This window comes from Spermophilus citellus (genome assembly GCF_964194105.1).
Source record: "Spermophilus citellus genome assembly, chromosome: 16".
Taxonomy (NCBI): domain Eukaryota; kingdom Metazoa; phylum Chordata; class Mammalia; order Rodentia; family Sciuridae; genus Spermophilus; species Spermophilus citellus.
This window is the reverse complement of record NC_138196.1, coordinates 6,429,381-6,452,065: the sequence shown is the minus strand read 5'-3', so window position 1 is coordinate 6,452,065 and position 22,685 is coordinate 6,429,381. Positions and strand designations below refer to the sequence as shown.

Sequence of the window (22,685 nt, the reverse complement as noted above, 5' to 3'; positions counted from 1 at the left end):
AAACTAATCAGAGGAGAAACCAAGTCATTTTAAATACCAACAATAAACAAAAATGACTGGGAATACTAATCATGTCTTAATAATAACCCTGAATGTTAATGGCCTAAACTCACGAATCAAAAGACATAGACTAGTAGAATGGATCAAAAACAAACAAACAAACAAAAAAATCGACCCAACAATATGCTGCCTCCAAGAGACTCATCTCAAAGGAAAAGATATCTAAAAACTGAAGGTGAAAGTTGGGAAAAATCATACCATTCACATGGACTGTGGAAGCAAGCAGGGGTTTCTATCGTCATACCAAATAAAGTAGACGTCAAGCTAAAGTTAATCAAAAGGGATAAAGAAAGACAATACATACTGCTCAAGGGAACTATACACCAACAAGGGTTAACAATTATATATGCCCCAAACAATGGATAATCTACATTCATCAAACAAACTCTTCTCAAATTCAATAGTCAAATAGACCACAACACAATAATTTTGGGTGACTTTAACACACCTCTTTCACCACTGGATAGATCTTCCAAACAAAGCTAAAAAAAAGAAATTCCAGAACTCAATAATACAACCAATAACTTAGACTTTACTTGACACACATAAAATATTTCATCCTTTAATGAGCGAATACACTTTCTTCTCAGCAGCTCATGGGTTCTTCTTTAAAATAGACCATATATTATGTCACAAAGCAACTCTTTCGAAATATAAAAAAGTAGAGATACTACTACCCTGTATTCTATCAGATCATAATGGAAGGAAATTAAAAATCAACAATAAAATAAGAAATAAAAGCTACTCCAACACCTGGAGACTAAATAATATGCTACTGAATGAACAATAGGTTGCAGAAGACATCAAGGAGGAGATTAAAAAAAAATTAGAGATTAATGAGAACACAGATCCAACATATTGAAATCTCTGGGACACTATGAAGGTAGTTTTAAGAGGAAAGTTCATTGCATGAAGTTTATTCCTTAAAAGAAAAAAAGTCAACAAATAAATGACTTAACATTATATCTCAAAGCCCTAGAAAAAGAACAAATCTATAGTAAAAGCAGAAGAATACAGGAGATAATTAAAATCAGAGCTGAAATCAATGAAATTGAAACAAAAGAAACAATTTAAAAAATTGACAAAAAAGTTGTTTTTAAAAAAAAATAAATGAAATTGACAGTCCCTTAGCCATGCTAATGAAGAAAAGGAGAGAGAAAACCCAAATTACTAACATGTGATGAAAAAGGAAATATCACAACAGATACTACAGAAATAAAGAAGGTAATTAGAAATTATTTTGAAAACTTGTACTCCAATAAAATAGAAAACATCAAAGGCATCAACAAATTTCTAGAGTTATATGATTTGCCCAAATTGAATCAGGATGATATACATAATTTAAACACATCAATTTCAAGAGTTGAAATAGAACACACCATCAGAAGACTACCAACAAGAAAAGCCCAGGACCAGATGGATACACAGCTGAGTTCTACAAGACCTTTAAAGAAGAACTAATACCAATACTCTTCAATTTATTTCAGGAAATAGAAAAAGAGGGAGCACTTTTAAACTCATTCTACGAGGCCAATGTCACCCTGATTCCAAAACCAGGCAAAAACACATCAGAAAAAGAAACTTCATACCAATATCTCTAATGAATATAGATGCAGAAATTCTCAATAAAGTTCTGGCAAATCAAATATAAAAATGTATCAAAAGATAGTATACCATGATCAAGTGGGGTTCATTCCAGGGATGCAAGGTTGGTTGAACATATGGAAATCAATAAATGTACTTCATCAATTCAGTAGACTTAAAGATAAGAACCATAAGATCATCTCAATAGATGATGAAAAAGCATTCAACAAAATACAGCACTCCTTCATGTTCAAAATACTAGAAAAACTAGGGATAACAGGAATATATCTCAACATTGTAAAAGTTATCTATGCTAAGTCCAGGTCAACATCATTTTAAATGGAAAAATATTAAAAGCATTCCCTCTAAAAACTGGAACAAGACAGGGATGCTCTCTTTCACCACTACTATTTAACATAGTTCTTAAAACACTGACCAGAGCAATTAGATGAAAGAAATTAAAGGGATACACATAAGAAGAATTCAAATTAGAACTATTTGCCAACGAAATGATTCTATACCTAGAAGAACCAAAAAAATTCCACCAGAAAACTTCTAGAACTAGTAAATGAATTCAGAAAAGTAGCAGGATACAAATATCAACACCTATAAATCAGAGGCATTTCTGTATACCAGTGATAATTCCTATGAAAGGGAAACAAGAAAAACTATCCCATTTACAATAGAATCAATCAATCAATAAAACACTTAGGAATCAACTTAATGAAAAAGGTGAAAGATCTATATAATGAAAACTATAGAACGCTAAAGAAAGAAATTAAAGAAGACCTTACAAGATGGAAAAATCTACCTTGTTCTTGGATAGGCAGAATTAATAGTGTCAAAATGACTATACTACCAAAAGCACTATACAGATTTAATGTAATTCCAATCAAAATCCCAATGACATTCCTTACAGAAGTAGAAAAAGCAGTCATGAAATTCATCTGGAAAAATTAAGAGACCCAGAGTAGCTAAAGCAATCCTTAGCAAGAAGAGCGAAGCAGGTGGCATCACTATACCAGACCATAAACTATACTACAGAACCATAGTAACAAAAACAGCATGGTATTGGCACCAAAATAGACTGGTATAACAATGGTACAGAATAAAGGACACAGACAAACCCACATAATTACAGTAATCTTATATTTGACAAATGCACCAAAAATGTACATTGAAGAAAAGATAGCCTATTCAATAACGGGTGCTGGGGCAATTAGAAATCCATATGCAACAAAATGAAATTAAACCCCTATCTCTTACCATGCACAAAACTCAACTCAAAGTGGATCAAGGACCTAGGAATCAAAGCAGAGACCTTGCACCTAATGGAAGAAAAAGTAGGCCCAAATCTCCATCATATTGGATTAGGCCCCAACTTCCATAATGAGACTCCTATAGCGCAAGAGTAAATATCAAGAATTAATAAATGGGATGGATTCAAACTTCTCAGCAAAAAGAAACAATCAGTGAGCTGAATAGAGAGTCTACTAATTGGGAACAAATTCTTACCACACTCACATTAAACAGAGCACTAATCTCTAGAATATATAAAGAACTCAAAAACCTTAACACCAAAAACACAAATAACCTAATCAATAAATGGGCCAAGGAACTGAACACTCACTTCTCAGAATACGATATACAATCAATCAATAAACATATGAAAAATGTTCAACATCTCTAGCAATTAGAGAAATGCAAATCAAAACTAAGATTTCATCTCACTCCAGTCAGAATGGCATCTATTAAGAATACAAACAACAATAAGTGTTGGCAAGGATGTGGGGGAAAAGGCACACTCATACATTGCTGGTCGGACTTCAACTGGTGCAGCCAATATGGAAAACAGTTTGGAGAATCCTTGGAAAACTGGGAATTGAACCACCATTTGACCCAGCCACTCCACTCCTCGGTCTAAACCCAAAGGACTTAAAATCAGCATACTACAGGGACAAGCCACATCAATGTTTATAGCAGCATAATTCACCATAGCTAAACTGTGGAGCCAAACTAAATGCTCTTCTGTTGATGAATGAATAGAAGATGTGGTATATATACACAATGGAATATTATTCAGCATTAAAATAGAATAAAATTATAGCATTTGCAGGTAAATGGATGGAGCTGGAGAATATAATGCTAAGTGAAGTTAGCCAATCTCACAAAACCAAATGCCAAATATTTCTCTGATTTAAGGATGCCAATTCACAATATGCTGTGGGGAGGGGAAGGATTAAATGAACTCTAGATAGGGCAAAGGCGAGGAGATAAAGGGGGAATAGGGGTAGGAAAGATGGTGGAATGTGATGGTCATCATTACCGCAAGTACATGTATGAAAACACAAAGGATGTGACTCTACTTTGTGTACAACCAGAGATATGAAAAATTGTGCTATATATGTGTAATATGAATTGTGATGCATTCTGTTGTCATATATAACAAATTAAAATTTAAAAAAAATTGAAAAAACTAATAAATTCAGTAAAGATATAGAATACAAAATCAACATACAAAAAGCAGTAACATTTCTGTACATTTATAATGAACACCTGAAAAAGAAATCAAGAAGACAATTTTATTTAGGACAGCTACAAACAAAGTAAAATATTAGGAATAAATTTATCCGAGAAGATGAAGTAGCTATACACTGAAAACTGTAACACATTGATAAAATAAACCAAAGAAGACACAAATAAGTGGAATGATATCCCATTTTCATGTACTGGAAGAATTCACATTGTTAAAATATTTATATTGCCCAAAGCAATCTACAGATTCAGTGCAATCCCTATCAAAATTCCATGATATTTTTATAGACATAGAAAAAGAAATCATAAATTCATATAGAATCACAAAGGTTTCTGAATAATCAAAACAGTCTAAGGGCTAGGGCTGGGGCTGGGGCTGAGCGGTAGCGCACTTGCCCGGCATGTTTGAGGAGCTGGGTTTGCTTCTCAGCACCACATATAAATAAATTAACAAATGAAATAAAGGTCAATCAACAATTAAGAAAATATTAAAGAAAGAAAAAAGCAAGCTTAAGCAAAAAGACCAAAACTAGAGGCATCGCACCACCTGTGCTTTCCAAGTCTATTATAAAGCTGTAATAATCAAATAGGATGGTGCTGGGGGCAAAAAAAAAGACACATAGGCAATAACACATGAGACATAGCAGAGAAGTAAATCCAAACATTATTTATGTTTTTGACAAAAATGTCAATAATATAAAATGGGATAAAGACAGTCTCTTCAATAAATGGTACTGGGGAAACTGAATAATTATTTAAAATGAAATTGGACCCACACCTTACCACATACACAAAAAGAACACAAAATGGACAAATGACTTAAAAGAAAGACTTGAAATTATAAAACAACCAGAAGAAAACATAAGGAGAAAGCTTTCTGACATTGATCTAGACAAAGGTGATTTTTGGACATGACCCCAAAAGTATAGGCAATGAAACAGAAATAGACAAATGGGGCTACATCAAACTAAAAGGCTTCTTTACAGCAAAGAAAATAATCAATAGAATGAAAGGCAATCTATAGAATGGGAGAAAATATTCACAAATCAAACCTCTGATAAAGGATTAATTCTAAAGTATGAAAGGAATTCACACTATTCAATGGCAAGAAAATACACTGAATAAAAAATTGGAAAAGGACCTGGAAAGATTTTTTAAAAGAAGATATACACATGGCCAGAAGGTTTAGAAAAAAATGCTCTACATCATTAGTCATCAGGGAAATGCAAAATTGAAAGCACACAGTATCATCTACATCTATTCAAATAGCTTTTATTAAAAAGATGAAAGATAGCAAAAGTTGACAAGAATGTAGAGAAAAGGGAAGCCTTGTATACTGTTAGTGGAACTGTCAACTGGTACAATCATTATGAAAAAAAGTATCGAGGTTCCTCAGAAAATTAAAAATATAACTATTATTATCACATAATATAGCAATCGCACTACTGGATATATATCCGAAATACATAAAATCAGTGTCTAAGAGATATCTGCACTCTTATAATCATTGTAGCACTGTTCACAATAGCCAAGAAGTAAAACTGGCTTAACTGTCAATCAACAGATGAATGGATAAAGAAAATGTAGACATATACATAATAGGTTATTGTTCAACCTTTATAAATAAGGAAATCTTGTCATTTGTGACAATATAGATGAACCTGAAGAACATAATGTTAAGTGAAATAAACCAGGCACAAAAAGATAAATACCATACAATGTCACTTATAGGTGAAATATAAAAAAGTCAAACTCTTAGAAACAGATGGTAAAATGGCAATTACTCAAGGCTTGCAGGGAATTGGGGGGATATTGGTCAATGATAAAAAAATTCAGATACAAAGAATAAGTTCAAGAGATTTAGTTGGCTATGGTAGCACACACCTGTAATCACAGCAGCTTGGGAGGCTGAGATAGGAGGCTTGTGAGTTCAAAGCCAGCCTCAGCAATGGCAAGGTGCTAAGCAACTCAATGAGACCCTGTTTTTAAATAAAATACAAAATAAGGCTGGGGATGTGGCTCGGTGGTTGAGTGTAATTGAGTTCAATCCTGGTTCATGCCCTTCCTGAAAAAAGAAGAGATCTATTGTACATCATGACTACTATAGCTGATAAAAATACCTATATACTTGAAAATTTCTAAGAGATAGGTTTTAAGTGTTATCACCACACACACACACACACACACACACACACACACACACACACTACACAAGTTCTATAGTTTGAAACTAGAGTATCCCCTAAAAGAACATATGTTAAAAAGTCTTAGTCTCCAGCCTGTGGTGCTATTGGAAGGTGGTGGAGGCTTTAAGAGGTGGGGCCTAGTGGGAGGAAGTTAGGTCACTGGAGGCATGCCCTTGGAGGGAACACTAGGGCCTTGGCCCCTTCCTGTCTCTCTCTCTGTTTCCCGGCTGCCATGAGGTGAACAGACTTCCCCTGCCATGCATTTCTACCATGTTACTGCCTTGCCAAGGCCCCAAAGAAATTGGGTCAAAGAATCATGTATTAAAACCTCTGAAACTGTGATCAAAATAAATCTTTCTTTCTTTTAAGTTGATTATGTCAGGTCTTTTGTTACAGTGACAAAAAATTGACTAACAGTAAGGTATTGCACATGTTCAATACCTTGATTTGTAGTCATTCTACAATGTATACTTGTATCAAAACATGATGTACTCTATAAATACATACAATATTGTTTATTAAAAATAAATTTTAAAAACAATACAAAAATTCAAGTCATACGTCTAGAAATTACATTTCAGGTCAGAAGGTACACGGCACACTAAAAGGGTCACATTTGATTTAACTAGACAGCAAGAGTTGAAAACACTGTTGAAAATTTGCAGAAATGAATATCTTCTTCTTCTTTTTTTCTCTAGCAAAGATAAGATGAGAAGAATAGAGATGGGATGTGGTAAAGAACAGAGTAAGTTACCTCTCCAGCTGGCTTCCCCACCTCCTCCCAATTGGCTTTTAAGATGAGAAAATATGGCAGTCCAGAGCTAGGCAAAACCATATCATGAACAAAGTTTGCTTTTATTTTTCCTATTTGTTTTTTCTACATTTTCCTCTTCTCTCAATTCCAAAGTATTTGAGGGTAATCTCATTGCACACATTTCCACCCATTTCATTATATTTCTCCGTACTGTTTCCTCCTGCTTATCCTTTGTATTTCTAACACACAAAACACCAATCCTCTGTTCATTTCAGGTATATATGAGGAAAGCCAGCAAGACTAAGATATTACATTTGCTTTCCCCCACTGAAGCCTACCATTATCTATTTGATAATCTCAATGATTCCTTGTGGATATTTTTTTGTGGGGGGTGGGTACAAGGGATTGAACCCAGGGGCACTCTACCACTGAGCCACATCCCCAGACCTATTTTGTATTTTATTTAGAGACAGGATCTCACTGAGTTGCTTAGTGCCTCACAGTTGCTAAGGATGGCTCTGAACTCATAATCCTCCTGTCTCAGCTTCCGGAGCCTCTGGGATTATAGGCTTGCGCCATTGCGCCTGGCTTCTTGTGGATATTTTTGATTGGAAGATGTTACCATGAATTGGCTATGCCTACAGGGAGGGAAAATGAAGAGTCTATAGCAACCAGTCTGTGTTCTAAACACACTTTTCAAGACTTCTTTTTATCTGAATCCTGAGACCAAAAATGTCCTATTAACTCACAGTGAACAATGGTTAACTTCCACTCTAGTAAGGAATGGCAAAATTGCCTTTAACCAGGTAGGATTGAAGACCAATTCTCAAGAATATGTTAACAGAGGCTTCCATTTCTAGTGTGCAAAAATTTGGAAGTATTTTGTTTAACTAACTTACTCAGAATATTCCAAAGAATATCTTGTAAATTACTGAGTTCTAATAAGTCAACTAAGTGAACCAAGAAGAGGTTGTGGGGAAACAAGTTATAACATAAACTGAAATGAAAAAGGATGTCTCATTTGCTCTACAAATTGTGCCTTTTTTCAGAATTGAATATTAGGATTATCACTGTCTGTGAGAAAGATATGAGTAAATATACAACAGGAAAAAAGAGAGTTACAAAAAGAAATAATTAATATGAAAGTCAAGAGAAGGAAATTTGACTTGAAACACTTATTACCCCACGTCTTTATATACTGAGCTATATGCTCCTCTGCAATAAAACGACACTGATATAATATCTTAAGAGCATTTACTACACTATTTTGAAACTAATGTCTGAGGATAAGATGACAAAGATAAACTCTGGTGCCATATTTTGTGATCTCTAAATTTTACATTGAACCCATCATCTGTTCACTAAATTTTGATTTATTAAGAGTACCACTCAGCCACAAAGAAGAACGAAATTAAAGCATTTGCCAGTAAATCGAACTGGGAAGTGTCATACTAAGTCTAATAAGCCCATCCCCCAAAACCAAAGGCCAAATGTTCTCTCTGATATAGGGATGTTAATACACAATAAGGGGTAGGGGAGGGTGGAGAACTGAAATTCACTGGATTAGACAAAGGGGAATGAAGGGAACAGAGAGAGCATGGGAAGAGGAAAGACAGTAGAATGAATTGGACATAACTTTCCTACATTCATATACGAATACATGACCAGTGTAACTCCACATCACGTTCAACTACAAGAATGGGATCCTAATTAGAATCAGTTATACTCCATGTATGTATAATATGTCAAAATACATTCTAATGTAATGTACATTTAAAAAAGAACTAAGAAAATTTAAAAAAAGAAAGAACTCAGTACTATAGCTATCCATGGGGAGCAAAAAACACAACAAAGAGTACCACTTTAGGCAAATATTAACTTTTAGGACTAAATAAATATAGTGTATAAAATAATCTTGGGATCATTAAAAAGACTAAGTGAACATTTTCTGTACTGATGGAAAGATCACCAAATATATTATGTGAGATCATGAATAAGTAAGATACTGGAAAAGTTTATATATTTGTTTCCCTAAAACATAAGAATATAGACTGTGTATGTGTGTATATATACTATATCCTGGGAAGGTTAGGGGGTAAGAAGTTTGTATTTTCATTTTTTTCTGTTATTTGTATTTTTCTTGTCTAAATAAATTTTCACATTTTTTTTTCTTTTTGGTAAGTTACTAGCAAGTATTACCTGGTTCCTAGAATAAAGAACTTAAAAAATAAACAAAAAGGTTTTCTGAGGTAAAGATATGTTTCTGTATCACCAACACTTAGAACTTAGTACACAGTTGGCATTCAATGAATGTTTACTGGGTTAAGATCTGCTTGTCATCTATTTAGTTTCTAATATTTCCCGGTATTGACTTTTAATGAGCCCCCTCTTCAATTTCCCTTTATCATATAAAAAGTGCCAAATACAATCCCTTAAAAATAGTAGTAGTAAATATAAGTTTATTCACTTCAATCATATTCTCTCTTACTTGTATGAAATTCAGCTGCCAAGGTAGGGAACAGTGATTTTTTTCTTTATTCATATTTTTAATTAGTGAATTATAGTAGTATATAATGATATAGTTTATTGTAATATATTCAGATGTGCACACAATATAACAATATAATTTAACCAATATCAATCCCCAGTACTTTCTCCCTCCCTCCTGCCTCCCATCCCCCTGGTCCCTTTCTTCTATTGATCTTGTTATGATTTTCATGAGATACCTGCCCTCTTTCTTCTCTTTCTTCCTCTTAGCTTCCATATATGAGAAAAAAACAAAATGACCCTTGACCTTCTGAGTTTGGTTGATTTGACTTAACATAATGGTCTCTACGTTTATCCATTTTCCTGAAAATTACATAATTTTACTTTCAGTTGAATAAAGCTCTATTGTAGTCACTTATTTTCAATGATCTATTCAATACCCATCATACAAACAATCTACATCAATCATGTTTAAGTTAAACATGACTGATTAATGCGCTTAGTTTGGAAGACACAAAAGTGTATAAATATGCTATAGGCTCATCTATAAACTTAAGTGTCTATACACTGAAGGCTCATCAATTTATCACATCTTTCCTTGGTAGGAAAGAAATGGAAGTGACAAAATATGTGGGTATACCAACCTTCCTTTTTCCTTTCAGGCTCTTCAAAGGAACTCTTTATCTAACCTGTCCTATTTAAATTCATTTTAATTAGAATATATGGCCAATGAATACTTCTTACCTGTTTAACGCAATAATCTACTAGAAAAGGTACCTGAAGAGTGATTTAAAATAGATTGGCAAAGGAGTAACGTCTTAATTTTCTTCAATCCTGGCAAGGAGCTTCTGCCAATCTCTTTATGAATAGGATTGAACAACAAGATATCAATGAAAAATGCACCACTGCTGATACTTTCCAGCTGCCATAAAATAGTGATTTTTACCTTAACTGGACTCTTTACATATTTGACAAATATCAGAAGAAATAAAATTATCATATCCTACAACTACACAATGAACTTTGATTTAAACATGTTAGGAAAGAAACATCTCAGATCAGCTTGACCGGCTCTGGGAATCACTCCAAAAGGAAAATAAGGTGGGGACAGTGGAGAAAATAGTGTGCAAGAGTGGAGTACATTGCTCAAAAAAGAGGATCTCATTCTTAGTGGGGAAGTACTGAGGCTAGGTCTGAGACCTGAAAGTACACAACTGGCTGCTAAGGTCCAGAAGGACCAGTGATGGCAGTTTAAAGAAGATATTGCCTGAAGAGCAGAGAACGGCATCTTGGAAGAAGGCATCCTTAGGAGCAATAATGATGAACTGAAAGAAGGAAGCAGGCAGCTGAAACTAAAGACCCTAAAATGTAGAAGGGTATCTCTGAATTTAGAGACAAGAAACATTTACCTCTGCCTCTAAATTGGGCCAATATTAAACTGCATTTCATTGTACGACAGATTAGAAAGCACATGAACAAAGACCCAAATAATATACTCCAGAAGCCAATGCTTATCTATCTAGAGTTGTTTAATATTACTGATTAAGAAAACTATTACACATTTAATATTTAAAAAGCTATAGAACTGTGATTTCATTCAAGATTTTCTCCTTTATTTCCTGTAGGAAAGATACATAAAAATACTGTAAGGTATCAGAGTATATAATTTAATAGAAACATTTTCTTATTCTATTTTTACTTTTTTCCTCTAATATTCACATTGAATATTTTTGTACTTAGCTTAGCACTCATATATTTTCCATATAAATTAAGTAATAGCTAACTTTTTGCCAATTGTTTTTCCTTTCATTCTATCTCTTTGTATTCATAATTTTACTTTTAGGCATCTTTCCTATAAGATACTTTTCAAAACCTGGACAAAGTAATTCTAATTCAATTAACTCTATTTCATAAAACATTCTGCCACTTCCAAAGATGGTTTCACTTAGTCTCACTTCAATAGACTTCTATAATTATTACTTTAACCTCTTGGACCTGACTAAATGAAAATTTCACATTCAACTGGGTTTTAATATTAAGAATAAGAATAAATAATATCCTTATGTACACAACTTTCTGACCTAAAAATTCATTGAACTAACTAATATAAAAGAGAACTGCTAATATTAATAGACTAACCATGTAATCTGAAGCTTCAGTTCTGAACACATATTTTATGGAGAAATTTAACATATAAAATGTACCCATCAGGAACTCTGGATGAAGGGCTATGAGGTGCTTCAAATTCCCCAACCTATTTTGTACTTTGCTCTGCAGGCATATAAATCCAGGGAGCATAATTTGAGTACAATTATTTTAATGCAAGCAGTCTTGTAGTTTTCTAAAATCTTGGTGGGCTAACTCTTCAACTATTATTTTATTTTAGAAATATCAATATTCGTTTGGAAATGGAGAAGGCTATGGAAATGAAAGCAAACCTTGAAACACTATTCATGACAAAATAACTTAGCTTTAATGTCTCAGTAAATGCATACCTCACAAGAATTTTAAACAGAAGTTCTCTAAAATATGTATCACATAAAATTTTCAAATATTTTCAGAGCTTTCAGGACTAATTAGACCATTTTATGAGCAAATAAACCATACTGAAATATATAAGTGATGCTGCATCAAATTTCAAATATACCATAATATTAAATTTGCAAGGAAATCAGATGTTATCTTAAATATTAATTCAAATTACAACAATGGCAAAAAGAAAAAAGTGTGTGAAATAAAAAACAGCCCTTTTTACTCAAATAATTAAAAAGTTATGATGGAGAACTTTGTACCTTTATGCTCATTTTCAAACTCTTCAGATAAGAGGTGGTAGCAACAACCCACACTGCAAACTCCCTTGATTTCTGAATTGGAAGCAAATATTCGCAGAGTATTTGAAGCAAGATCACCACAAGTATGTAGACCCACCATTAAACATTCCTTCAAAGAAGAAAAATAAGTTTTGGCAATTAAACGGAGGGTTAAAAACAATTCAAGTTAAGATTTTAAAGATCCATTTGAATATGCAAAGCTTTATAATAAGTAATTTTTATACTTTTTTTTAAGGCTGTGATCTCTTAAAATGACTTTTGAGTTTCTTTCAGTGTCTTTCTTTTTTTTTTTTTTTTGTATCAGGGACTGAACTCAGGGCCACTTGACTACTGAACCACAACTCCAGCCCTATTTTGTATTTTACTTAGAGAGTGTTTTGGGTTATTTATCCATTTGTATTTCTCTGACCTCCTTTACAACCAAGTTGAAACACTTTTTTTGAAGGGATATTATAATCATTTTGCTTTTCTTGTTAATTAGATAGTTTGGATAAGTTTTTCCATGCTACATTATTATAAATAAAAAAATTCAGTCAGGAAAGGTTTATTGTTAATTAAGGAAGTGAATAACAGTTATACATTTCTCTCTTTAAGCTTAGCTGAACTCTCATTAAAGAAAATAACAATAACATTTAATCTCACTGTTTACTGTATTTATCATATAGACTTATTATTAGCAGCTAGCAGCTAGAGGAGACAAAGACACATAAATAAAACTCTATTCTAATAGTAAAATATTTAAGTATTGTTTGTCAGGGGAGGGATAATAGGAAGATTGGTTAATTTGGGTTATTAAATTGATTTATTACAGGATCCAAGAAATAGTCTTGTATTTTATTTTAAATAATTCTTCTGAGCATTTTTATTGTCTATTTTCAAATAGATTTGGAGAAACTTGAAAAAAATGACAATACTCACTAAAAATTCTAAAGTTGGGTTAAATTAGTGGGGTCATTTAACCTGAAGAACAAACCTAATAATTGGATTCATATATAAAATAAAAACAATTCATGAGGATTAACTAGGTTCCTTTCATTGGTGTTTTTCAAAAATATATTGGAAAAGAAAAATTTCACTTTTTTAAAAATGGCAAAACTCTAGTCAGTTACCAAAACAGGATTTAAATTTATGAACAATTCTGATATCTTTTGTTTCCTCCTTTGGCGAAGAATTTCTAAAAACTTTAACAAGGTAAAATAACACAATAGTAAAAGCTATCTTGTTTTGAAAGGAGTTAAGCCAAATGATCATTAGAAGCTTCTTTAAATCATTCTTCTTTATATCATTCAAACCTGCAAGAATATCCAGAAGTTATTTTTACTCAAAAGAAATCACATATTTGATCACCAAGTCTAACATTAAACATAATTTTGTTCTAGATACTTCTTTACTTTACGCATTTTATCTCAAAGAAATGGAAGTGTTGAAGGTGATACATATGCTAATTTGCAAGATTTGATCATTATACCATGTATACATATGTACATTGTACTCCATAAACATGTAAAATTTTTGTGTCAATTAAACATAAATCTTATAAAAACACATAAGACTTTTCTTCTATTAGAATTTAAACAATACCCAAGTTGGAGATAGAGACTTAGCTTACTAAAACTGAAATTAGAAGAGGGTACTCTGTTCTGGAATGTGTTCTTGGCAGATTTTAACAGCTGAAAGTATAATAATAACAGCTGAAAGTTAGGGTTTTATTTTCTTGGTCTTAGAAAAATGTAATCAGATTAAAATTAATGTAAAATGTAAAATTACATTAATAAGCTATTAAAATTAAATTCTGTTTACAGCATTTTTGTAAATCAAATAAAAGAATTTATAAGTCAAATCACCTCCAGATCTTTAATAATGTCATGTAGTTCAGAATCAGCAGTGATAAAAGAGGTTAACGGTGAATATATATTTGATTCGTTTGACTTTGATGCCAATTTTCTTCTCTCTTTATTTGCTTCAGAAATTTCTCTGTTGAGTATTTGAGATGAAGAGTTTGTCTCTACAGCATTGATAGGTAAAAAGTCTATCAGAGAAAAGGAATTTTCAAAACACAAATTATCTTCTCCATGTGGTTGAGCGTGTAGGTTTTCCATTTGTTTTCTGATGTCAGAAATTACAGAGCCTGAAAAATCTGGCAAATAATCTGAGGGAGACATTTTTTCTTGATTTGCAGAACTGTTATTATATGTTTCTTCAACGTTTGCATTATACTTAATTTCATTTTGCACTTTCCTTTCTTTTGCCATTTTTAAGGCCACTCCATTCACATCTACTCTTGATTGAGTATGATAGTGTTTCCAATGTTTCTTCAATTTCCTGTTTCTCTCCTTAGCCCCATGAGTATTGGTATTTGAAGAATCAATTCCATAAACTTTTAAGCCATACTTCAGGGACAAAAAGGAGCTTAAATAGCCTTTCCCAGAACCCAGGTCAATAACCTAAAGTAAGAAAAACTGAATGAATTAAGTAATTTTAGTCAGTTTATAATAGAAAGCATTCTAGATATTTTTTAAAGCAAGTAAACAAATGAATTATATATTTACACAGCCTGTTGCATTTGCTATTTTTCTTTTAAAAAACCATTTTTATTAAACATTTTCCTATAAGTTTTAGTTAGCATAATAAACCAAGAAAAATAAGTAAAACATAAATGTTGGAAGAAGAAAAATATCTTTATTCAAAGATGACATGACTGTATCCAAAGCAAATCTCTGAATAGAAAAAACTAACAGAAATAGTAGGTGAATTTAGCAACATGTTAGGATACAAAAGGCAATGGAAATAAATAATGAACCATCAGAACATATATAATAGAGTAGTAATAAATAGTTTCAAGGCAAATTTTAAAACATTTGAATTAAGACAGTATAACAATAGAATATCCGGGAATAAACTAACAAAGGACATATAAGACCCACAGACTGAAAACTGTAAAATCCCATAAAAAACTTAGAAATTCTAGCCAGGCATGGTGGTGCACACCTATAATCCCACTGGCTAGGGAGGCTGAGGCAGGAAGATCCAGATTTCAAAGCCAGCCTCAGCAATGAGGAGAAGCTATGCAACTCAATGAGACCTGTCTTTAAATAAAATACAAATAGGGCTGAGGGTGTGGCTTAGGGTTCAAGTGCCCCTGAGTTGAATCCCTGGTATACAAAACAAAACAAAACAAAAACTTAGAAAGTCTAAATAAAAAGATATATCATATTCACGAAATAACAAGCCAAATGCTGAGATGGAAATTCTCTTTAAGTTGACTTAAAGATTCAACATAATCCTAATAAAAATACTAGAAGGGCTTTTTAAGGAAAATCATGAGCAGCTATTACAATTTATATGGAAAGAGAAAGTTCCTAGAATAACAAAAATGATTTTGAAAAAGAATAGGTCAAATAATATTACTGATTCAAGAATTAATGTAAAACTACACTAATCAAAAGAGTTTAGTAATGATATAAAATGGACATATAAAATCAATAGAAAAAAAGTCTGGAAATAGATTAAAATAGACTAAATAGACTACTGATTTTTGCCAACTGCCTAAGGAAAAGATGATAGTCTTTTCAAAAACTTGTAGGTAAAATTGAATGTGTGACAGGAAAAAAAATGAACTTTTCCTGTCACACATCAAACACAAAGATTAATAAAAAGTGAAATAAAAAGGATTACAGGCTTGCTCCACTGTGCCCAGCCTAAATTGTTTGCTTTAACTCTGGAAGCATCTACTTAAATAGGAGCTAGTTTCTTAAAGGAATCAGTTTACATGTCTAAAAACAGTGAAGTAGAGAATCAAAGACAGTCAGTCTATTTTCTTCATAAAATGACACAGAAGAAAAAAAAGATCCAGTGGCTGCAATGGCTTTCTTCTCATTCAGAATAAAAAGGCCAAATGATGATCACAAAGGCCTCAAAAAATCTATAACTTCATAATCTTCCCTTTCCCACTCCAACCTCAGCTGTTATTTTTCTCTTATTCACTCCATTGGTGTCTATTTGGCTTCCTGGCTATTCCGAGAACTAAGCAGTTCACGACATTCCCACTTCAGTGCCACCAAACACATTCACTTCATTTGAAAACCCTTTCCTTCAGATATTTTGAAGTTTCAGTATCTTCTAAAAGAGGTATTAACTCATTTTATCCTTACAAAGAGGTCTTACTTGCCTTATCTTCTGAATTTAATCTCTCCCTTCCCCTTTTCTTTCCTCTTGAAAATGTTTTAACATATATAACAAAAAATACTTAGAATCTTTTTATTGTCTAGTTGTCCTTATTAAAATATAAATGCCATGAGGGCAAAAGTACTTTTTGTTTATTGCTATGTGTTCAGTGTTTTAAACAATGCCTCTGAAACATGGTAGGAGCTAAAGAAAATATTGGTTAAATGAACGAATACAAGAACATGTGCAAAATATGCAAAGGGATGCACATATTTAAGAAATACAAATCAAGAAGGCTTGGTAATATGAGTGTGAGAAGTAAAGTTTTGGGCATTCCAGTGGTGCTATGGAAGAGGTAGAAATGAATTTCTTTTTTCTTTTCTACTTCTCTATGATTACTGCTAAGGTTAAGTATTTCAGAATCTCAGCCTCAGTCTACCAAATCCGTATTTATTTAATCTCCATTTAAACAGTATAATTAGTATACACATAATACATTTAAATGTAAACATTAAGAGAATCAAATAATAAGATCATTAAGTGATTTCAAGAGAAAAATCTTAGTGTGCTTAGTGCTAAGGACACTCTAATCTGTAGTAATTTGCACCTTATCAGAATCACAAATTTTAGATTTGTTTCATTCACTAGATATAATTTTCACCACTATAAAAAAGTTTTCTTAAAAAAGGCCTAACATGGTACATTAAGCTATTTAAACATATTTTGTATGTACTTTATAAATACAAATAAATCTAGTTTATCAACTTAAATTTATTTACTATTACACAGTATTTTACATAAAAATAAACATAACACACACAGAGAGATATAAATAAATATAAATAAAGTTATAGAGTAAATATCCCTCATTTTTGTTTGTGTTACCCCAGAGGCAGATCTGTCAACAAAGATTGAAGTGAAAGTGATCTATTTGGTAGTAAAACACAGGAAGGGAATTAAAAAAGAGAAAAATAGAAAAAATAGCAGCCCAATAAAGGTATTTTTTTAAACAAGATAACATAATACTTTAGGGCAACTTGGGTTTAATCCCACTCAGAAGCTGAGGACTAGGGTAAAGCACATATCTAAGAATCATCTGTTATTGTTTAGTATTAGGTATCCCCTAAAAGCTCATGTGTGAGATGATGCAAGAAGGTTTAGAGATGAAATGATTGGGTTATGAGAGCCTTAACCCAATCAGTGAATTAATCTGATGGTAGGGATTAATTGAGTGATAAATGAAGGCAGGTATGGTGTGGATGGAAGAGGTGGGACACTGGAGATGTTACTCTGGGGTATATATTTTGTACCTGGTGAGTGGAGTCTCTCTCTTTCTGCTTCCTGGGTGCTTTTCTCTGCCACCCTCTTCCACCATGATGTTCTGTCTCACCTCAAGTACGAAACAATGGAGCTGGCTGTCTATGGACTGAAACCTCTGAAACTGTAAGCCCCTAAATAAACTTTTCCTCCTATAATTGTTCTTGTCAGGTCTTAGTCACAGCAGCAAGAAAGCTGACTAAAATATCATACCACCTGGAATGTTACATCAGGTATTGGTTCAAGGCTATAGAGGAGAGGAATTAATTTCCAGAACTTATATATGAGCAGTACTTGTTACAGCAGCAGGAGAAAGCCCACAGGAAAGAAATGGTGATAGTGCAGGTATAAACCAGTCTAGCACACTATGAAATGGTAAGGCCGGAGAGTAATTGGATTAAGTGCCCTACAGCAACTTCTATTTCCATGATTACAGGCATATGCCTCAAATTTACAATCCTCCTGCCTCAGTCTCCAGAATTGCTGGGAATATAGGCATGCCCAATCATACCTGGCTAGTAAAAATACAGGGAAATATTCTTACCTGCTTTACTCCATAGTAATCAGTAATACTGCAGATCAGCTGTGACATTGCCTGAACTTCATGAGATTTTTTCATATTCATAAACTCAACAGGCTTCAAATTTTCAGCTAAATGAAAATAAAACAAAACTGAAATAACACTTCTAAAGCAGAATTTAATAGAATTAAAATTTTCAGTCAATGCTCTTTTTTTGGAATTTAATATGAAAATAAGATAGAAATTCTATTGTGGCATCTGATAGATTTCTATTCCTTAGCTGCTATGAATCTAATTTGAATAAAGATCTACATATCATTAAAAATGTCCCTTGATACAAGCAGTTAATGATAAAGACTGAAAAACTATACTACAAAAGAAACTTTTTCATTAAGAGACGACTTAAGAGTGGAAAGGCAAGCAACAAAATGGGAAAAAATATTTCCAATACATACAACTACAAAAACAAAATGAATTTCTATATATCAATAAGTACCTGTACTGTCTAGTACAGTAGCTACTAACCATGCACGATTATTTAAATTTGCATTTAGAAAATTCAAATAAAATTGCAAATTGTTTCTGAGCTGCATTAGGCACACTTAAAATGCTCAACAAGCATGTTGTTTTCTATTGTCCCAAGAATCAAAGATACATATTTCTATATCAATGCAGAACATCACACAGGATGGTGCATTACGGTATATACTCTACATTATAAAAGTGGCCAAAGAGCATGTGACAAAGTAGTTAACATCATCGCACATGTGAGAGTTGGGCAGTAGGGAACTGAAATGTAGTGCTGGGATGATTATGATAGCGTAACAGTTTTGTTCACTTTGAGTTCCAAAATGCAGTCCTTAACCATTATAATCAAGGGAAGGGCCAAGGGTGCTATCCTTGATACAGAGCCCATTCAGTTATTGCCAGTCAGCAACATCTGAGATTAAAGCTCAGTGACCTTCTATACAGCTTCTATAGCAACGTTGCTGATAAACTTATTTAGCAACTGGAATAACCCTACCAAGAGCCATGATTTATCAAAAAGCCCTCTGTTTTGCTGCAGGAGAAACTATGAAATAATTTTGCTTAAAATGATTAAAGAGATAAATGAAAAAGATTAAAATAATGAAAGAATTACATTTAAAGGGAAAAAGCTCCCTTTACAAATGATAACTCCAGTGGATTCATTTTTAACAAGTAAGCAAACTTATTTTCATGAGTAATGGGACAAAATTACATGTGTCTCCTAGTATCATGAATGAGAAAGGGATTATGTTCAGTAGTCTTCAGGTAAAAAATGTATAACCTGAATCTAATCATAGGGAAATAATCAAACAGACCCAGCCTATATGCATTGAAAGCATCAGTGTCAGGAAAAACAAAAGGCAGGCTGAGGAACTGTTCTAGATTAAAGAATTAAACATAAAACTAAATACCATACATAAGCTTGGACTGATTTCAATACTAAGGAAAAAACTGGCCATACAAATATTTTTAAGAAACTTAAGAGAAATTTGAATACAGATTGCTTATTAGATAGTATTACTCTAGCAATGTTAGATTGCTTATTAGACAGTATTACGCTAGCAAGGTTAGATTCCTAAGTGTGTTCATGTGTTATGAGATGTTTAGGAAATGTCCTTGTTCTTGCAAGATATATACTGAAGTACTCGAGGGTAAAGTGTTACGATATATGTAATTTATGTTCAAAGGATTCAGATAAAAGGCTGCATGTGCATGCATGTGTGTGTGTGTAAAGAACTACAACAAATGTGAGGACATTTTAACAAACAGTGAATCTAGGTGAAAATTATACAGGGTTCACTGTACTACTTTTGCAACTTTTTGTAACTTTTCAAAATAAAATGATGGGGAAAGGAGGATTAAATGAGATAACAGTTCCGACCTTTGTGGACAGTAAATAAGGTCTGTAATTCATTATTTTATTATTTAGATAATAATAAGTATTAAAACTGGCTCCTACCTCAACATCAAAGACTGTTCTTAATTTTTTTTATTTTTGTAGTTATACTTGGACACAATAATTTTATTATTTATTTATTTATTATTTTTATGTGGTGCTGAGGATCGAACCCAGGGCCTTGAATGTTCAAAGCAAGCACTCTACCACTGAGCCATAACCCCAGCCCCTAAAGACTGTGTTTAAAAAAAAATCAGTCTTCTTTTCTCTATCCGAATAGGAACATATAAGTCATTCACATTTAATAAAATTATTGAATCAACTGAGTTTTAATCTACTATGTTGCCATTTGTTTTTTCACTTGTGCCGTCCCTACTTTCTCACACTCAGGTTTCTCCCTCATACCCCCAACCACACTGTGCATTTCTCCCACCTCTTCCTAAAGAACCAGCCATAGCAACCAGTAGCCCACAGCAATAAAAATTTAAAAAAAGGATTTTGTAATTTGTATTATCCCACTGTAATCTATGTTTGAAGGGCAGGCACTAACTGAAGATAGCCAGAGGCTAAAGTAAGAACAAAATTCAGAGATCTATAAGTTATTCTGTTTAATATGGTATAAAAGAAAATCAATTCTTCTAGGTATAAGATAATTTATCATGACTTATAAGGTCTAACAATAAGAATATGTTGGAAAGATAGCATATATCTTCTAAGTATCTAAAACACATACATGTATACACATAAACACACATACCAGTCCTCTGTTTTTTATTTCCTTGAAGAGCTACAAGCAACTGTTCAAAAGGAGTACACATTCCCAAGTTTTGAACAGAATAATATTTTGCAGCCAGAGCAAAGGCTTCCACACTCACTAGCTTCTGAGAAGTTTCACAAAATGCTTTTGGAAAATCACTAACACCTAAAAAATCATGATAGGAGAACAAAAACAAAAACAAAAACATTAGTAATAACTAAATAACTAAAAACTAATCAGTATGAGATTTTAAAATAATAAATGAATGTTGGAATTTTATAGCAAATTACAATATTTTTGTTTTAGTGTGAATTTTGGCAGTATCTCTAAAAGTTCCATTTGTATCTGTTATTTAAACTATAGCTATTTGTAGACAATAAATAAGGTCTGTAATTCATTATTTTATTATTTAGATAATAATAAGTATTAAAACTGGTTCCTACCTCAGCATCAAAGACTGTGTTTTTAAATTTTTTTGTAGTTGTAGTTGGACACAATAACTTTATTATTATTATTTTTTTTAATGTGGTGCTGTGGATCGAACCCAGGGCCTTGCACGTAGCACCCTGTTTTAACATTTTACTCAATTATATGTTTAAATATCAAATCAAATTTTGGCTCGTTTCAAGAGCTAATAAAAGAAAGACTTAAATCTTAACAGTAAAATAGTTACTTAATTAATGGAATAATCCTGTCTGATCTATAACTGTGCATTTTCAGTTCAACCCTTTATAACACTATTACCTTACTATCCATACTGCCTACAGAACAATGGTAATAACCCCAGTGGTATAATGGTTACTATAAAACAGTTCCTCTGTCATTTGGACCATATAGACTTACTTGTGTGTGTGTGTTGTGTGTGTGTGCCTGCACACACATGGGCAGGTGGTGGGGGTCTATATGTATTGCTGAAGGTGTTGTCAGTCTGATAATTCTAAAACTAATTAAGTTATGATCTGGTAAAACAGTTCATTTTTCCTCGTGGTCAGTTTTTAACCACACATTTTCTTAGTATAGTAACTGTTGACAGTTTCTAAAGGCTCACAAATTCAAAATAGTATGGGAAAGTGGTATACTGTTTACAAACATCAGTGCCCCTCTGGGTAGGAGTATGTATAAATACCCTATTAAACTCAGGTATAGCAACATCTTGCTTAGGTAAACTAGACCATTTTTAGGCAGAAGATTTAAGAATATGGGAAGAACTTTCCCTAGCTCTGTGATTTGTGAAGATGGAACTCATCTCAATCTGAGTCCCTGAGTGACTATGTCAAGGTAAGCAGTATTGTCAAACTATAATGGATATGTATACACCAATGGAAATACAGGATGAAAAGTCAACTACATTGCTTTCCATCACTGAGGTTTTAGGCTTATTATTATAGCATAATGCTGCCTATTCTGATGGATATGTAAAGGCACATTGACAAATTTGCTTAATCTCATTTTTCTATGTTCATTTTTAAGTCAAGTCAATTTACTTAAGAGGATTTTTAAAAAGGCATTCCAATTTGTCTGTAGTAGTTCAAAGTAACTCTAGATGGAGGGGTCCAAGTAAGCCTA

At 32.8% G+C, this 22,685-nt stretch overlaps 1 protein-coding gene across 1 annotated transcript in view; it reads right to left on the bottom strand.

Moving 5' to 3' along the window:
* The window catches only part of LOC308635101 (putative methyltransferase-like protein 25), a 56,120-nt gene that overhangs the window by 26,307 nt on the left and 7,128 nt on the right, over positions 1-22,685 (bottom strand). Inside the window, 4 exon segments of the mRNA XM_081269356.1 lie at positions 12,399-12,546; positions 14,282-14,881; positions 18,463-18,569; positions 21,120-21,284. Coding sequence (XP_081125482.1) covers positions 12,399-12,546; positions 14,282-14,881; positions 18,463-18,569; positions 21,120-21,284 — 1,020 coding nt within the window.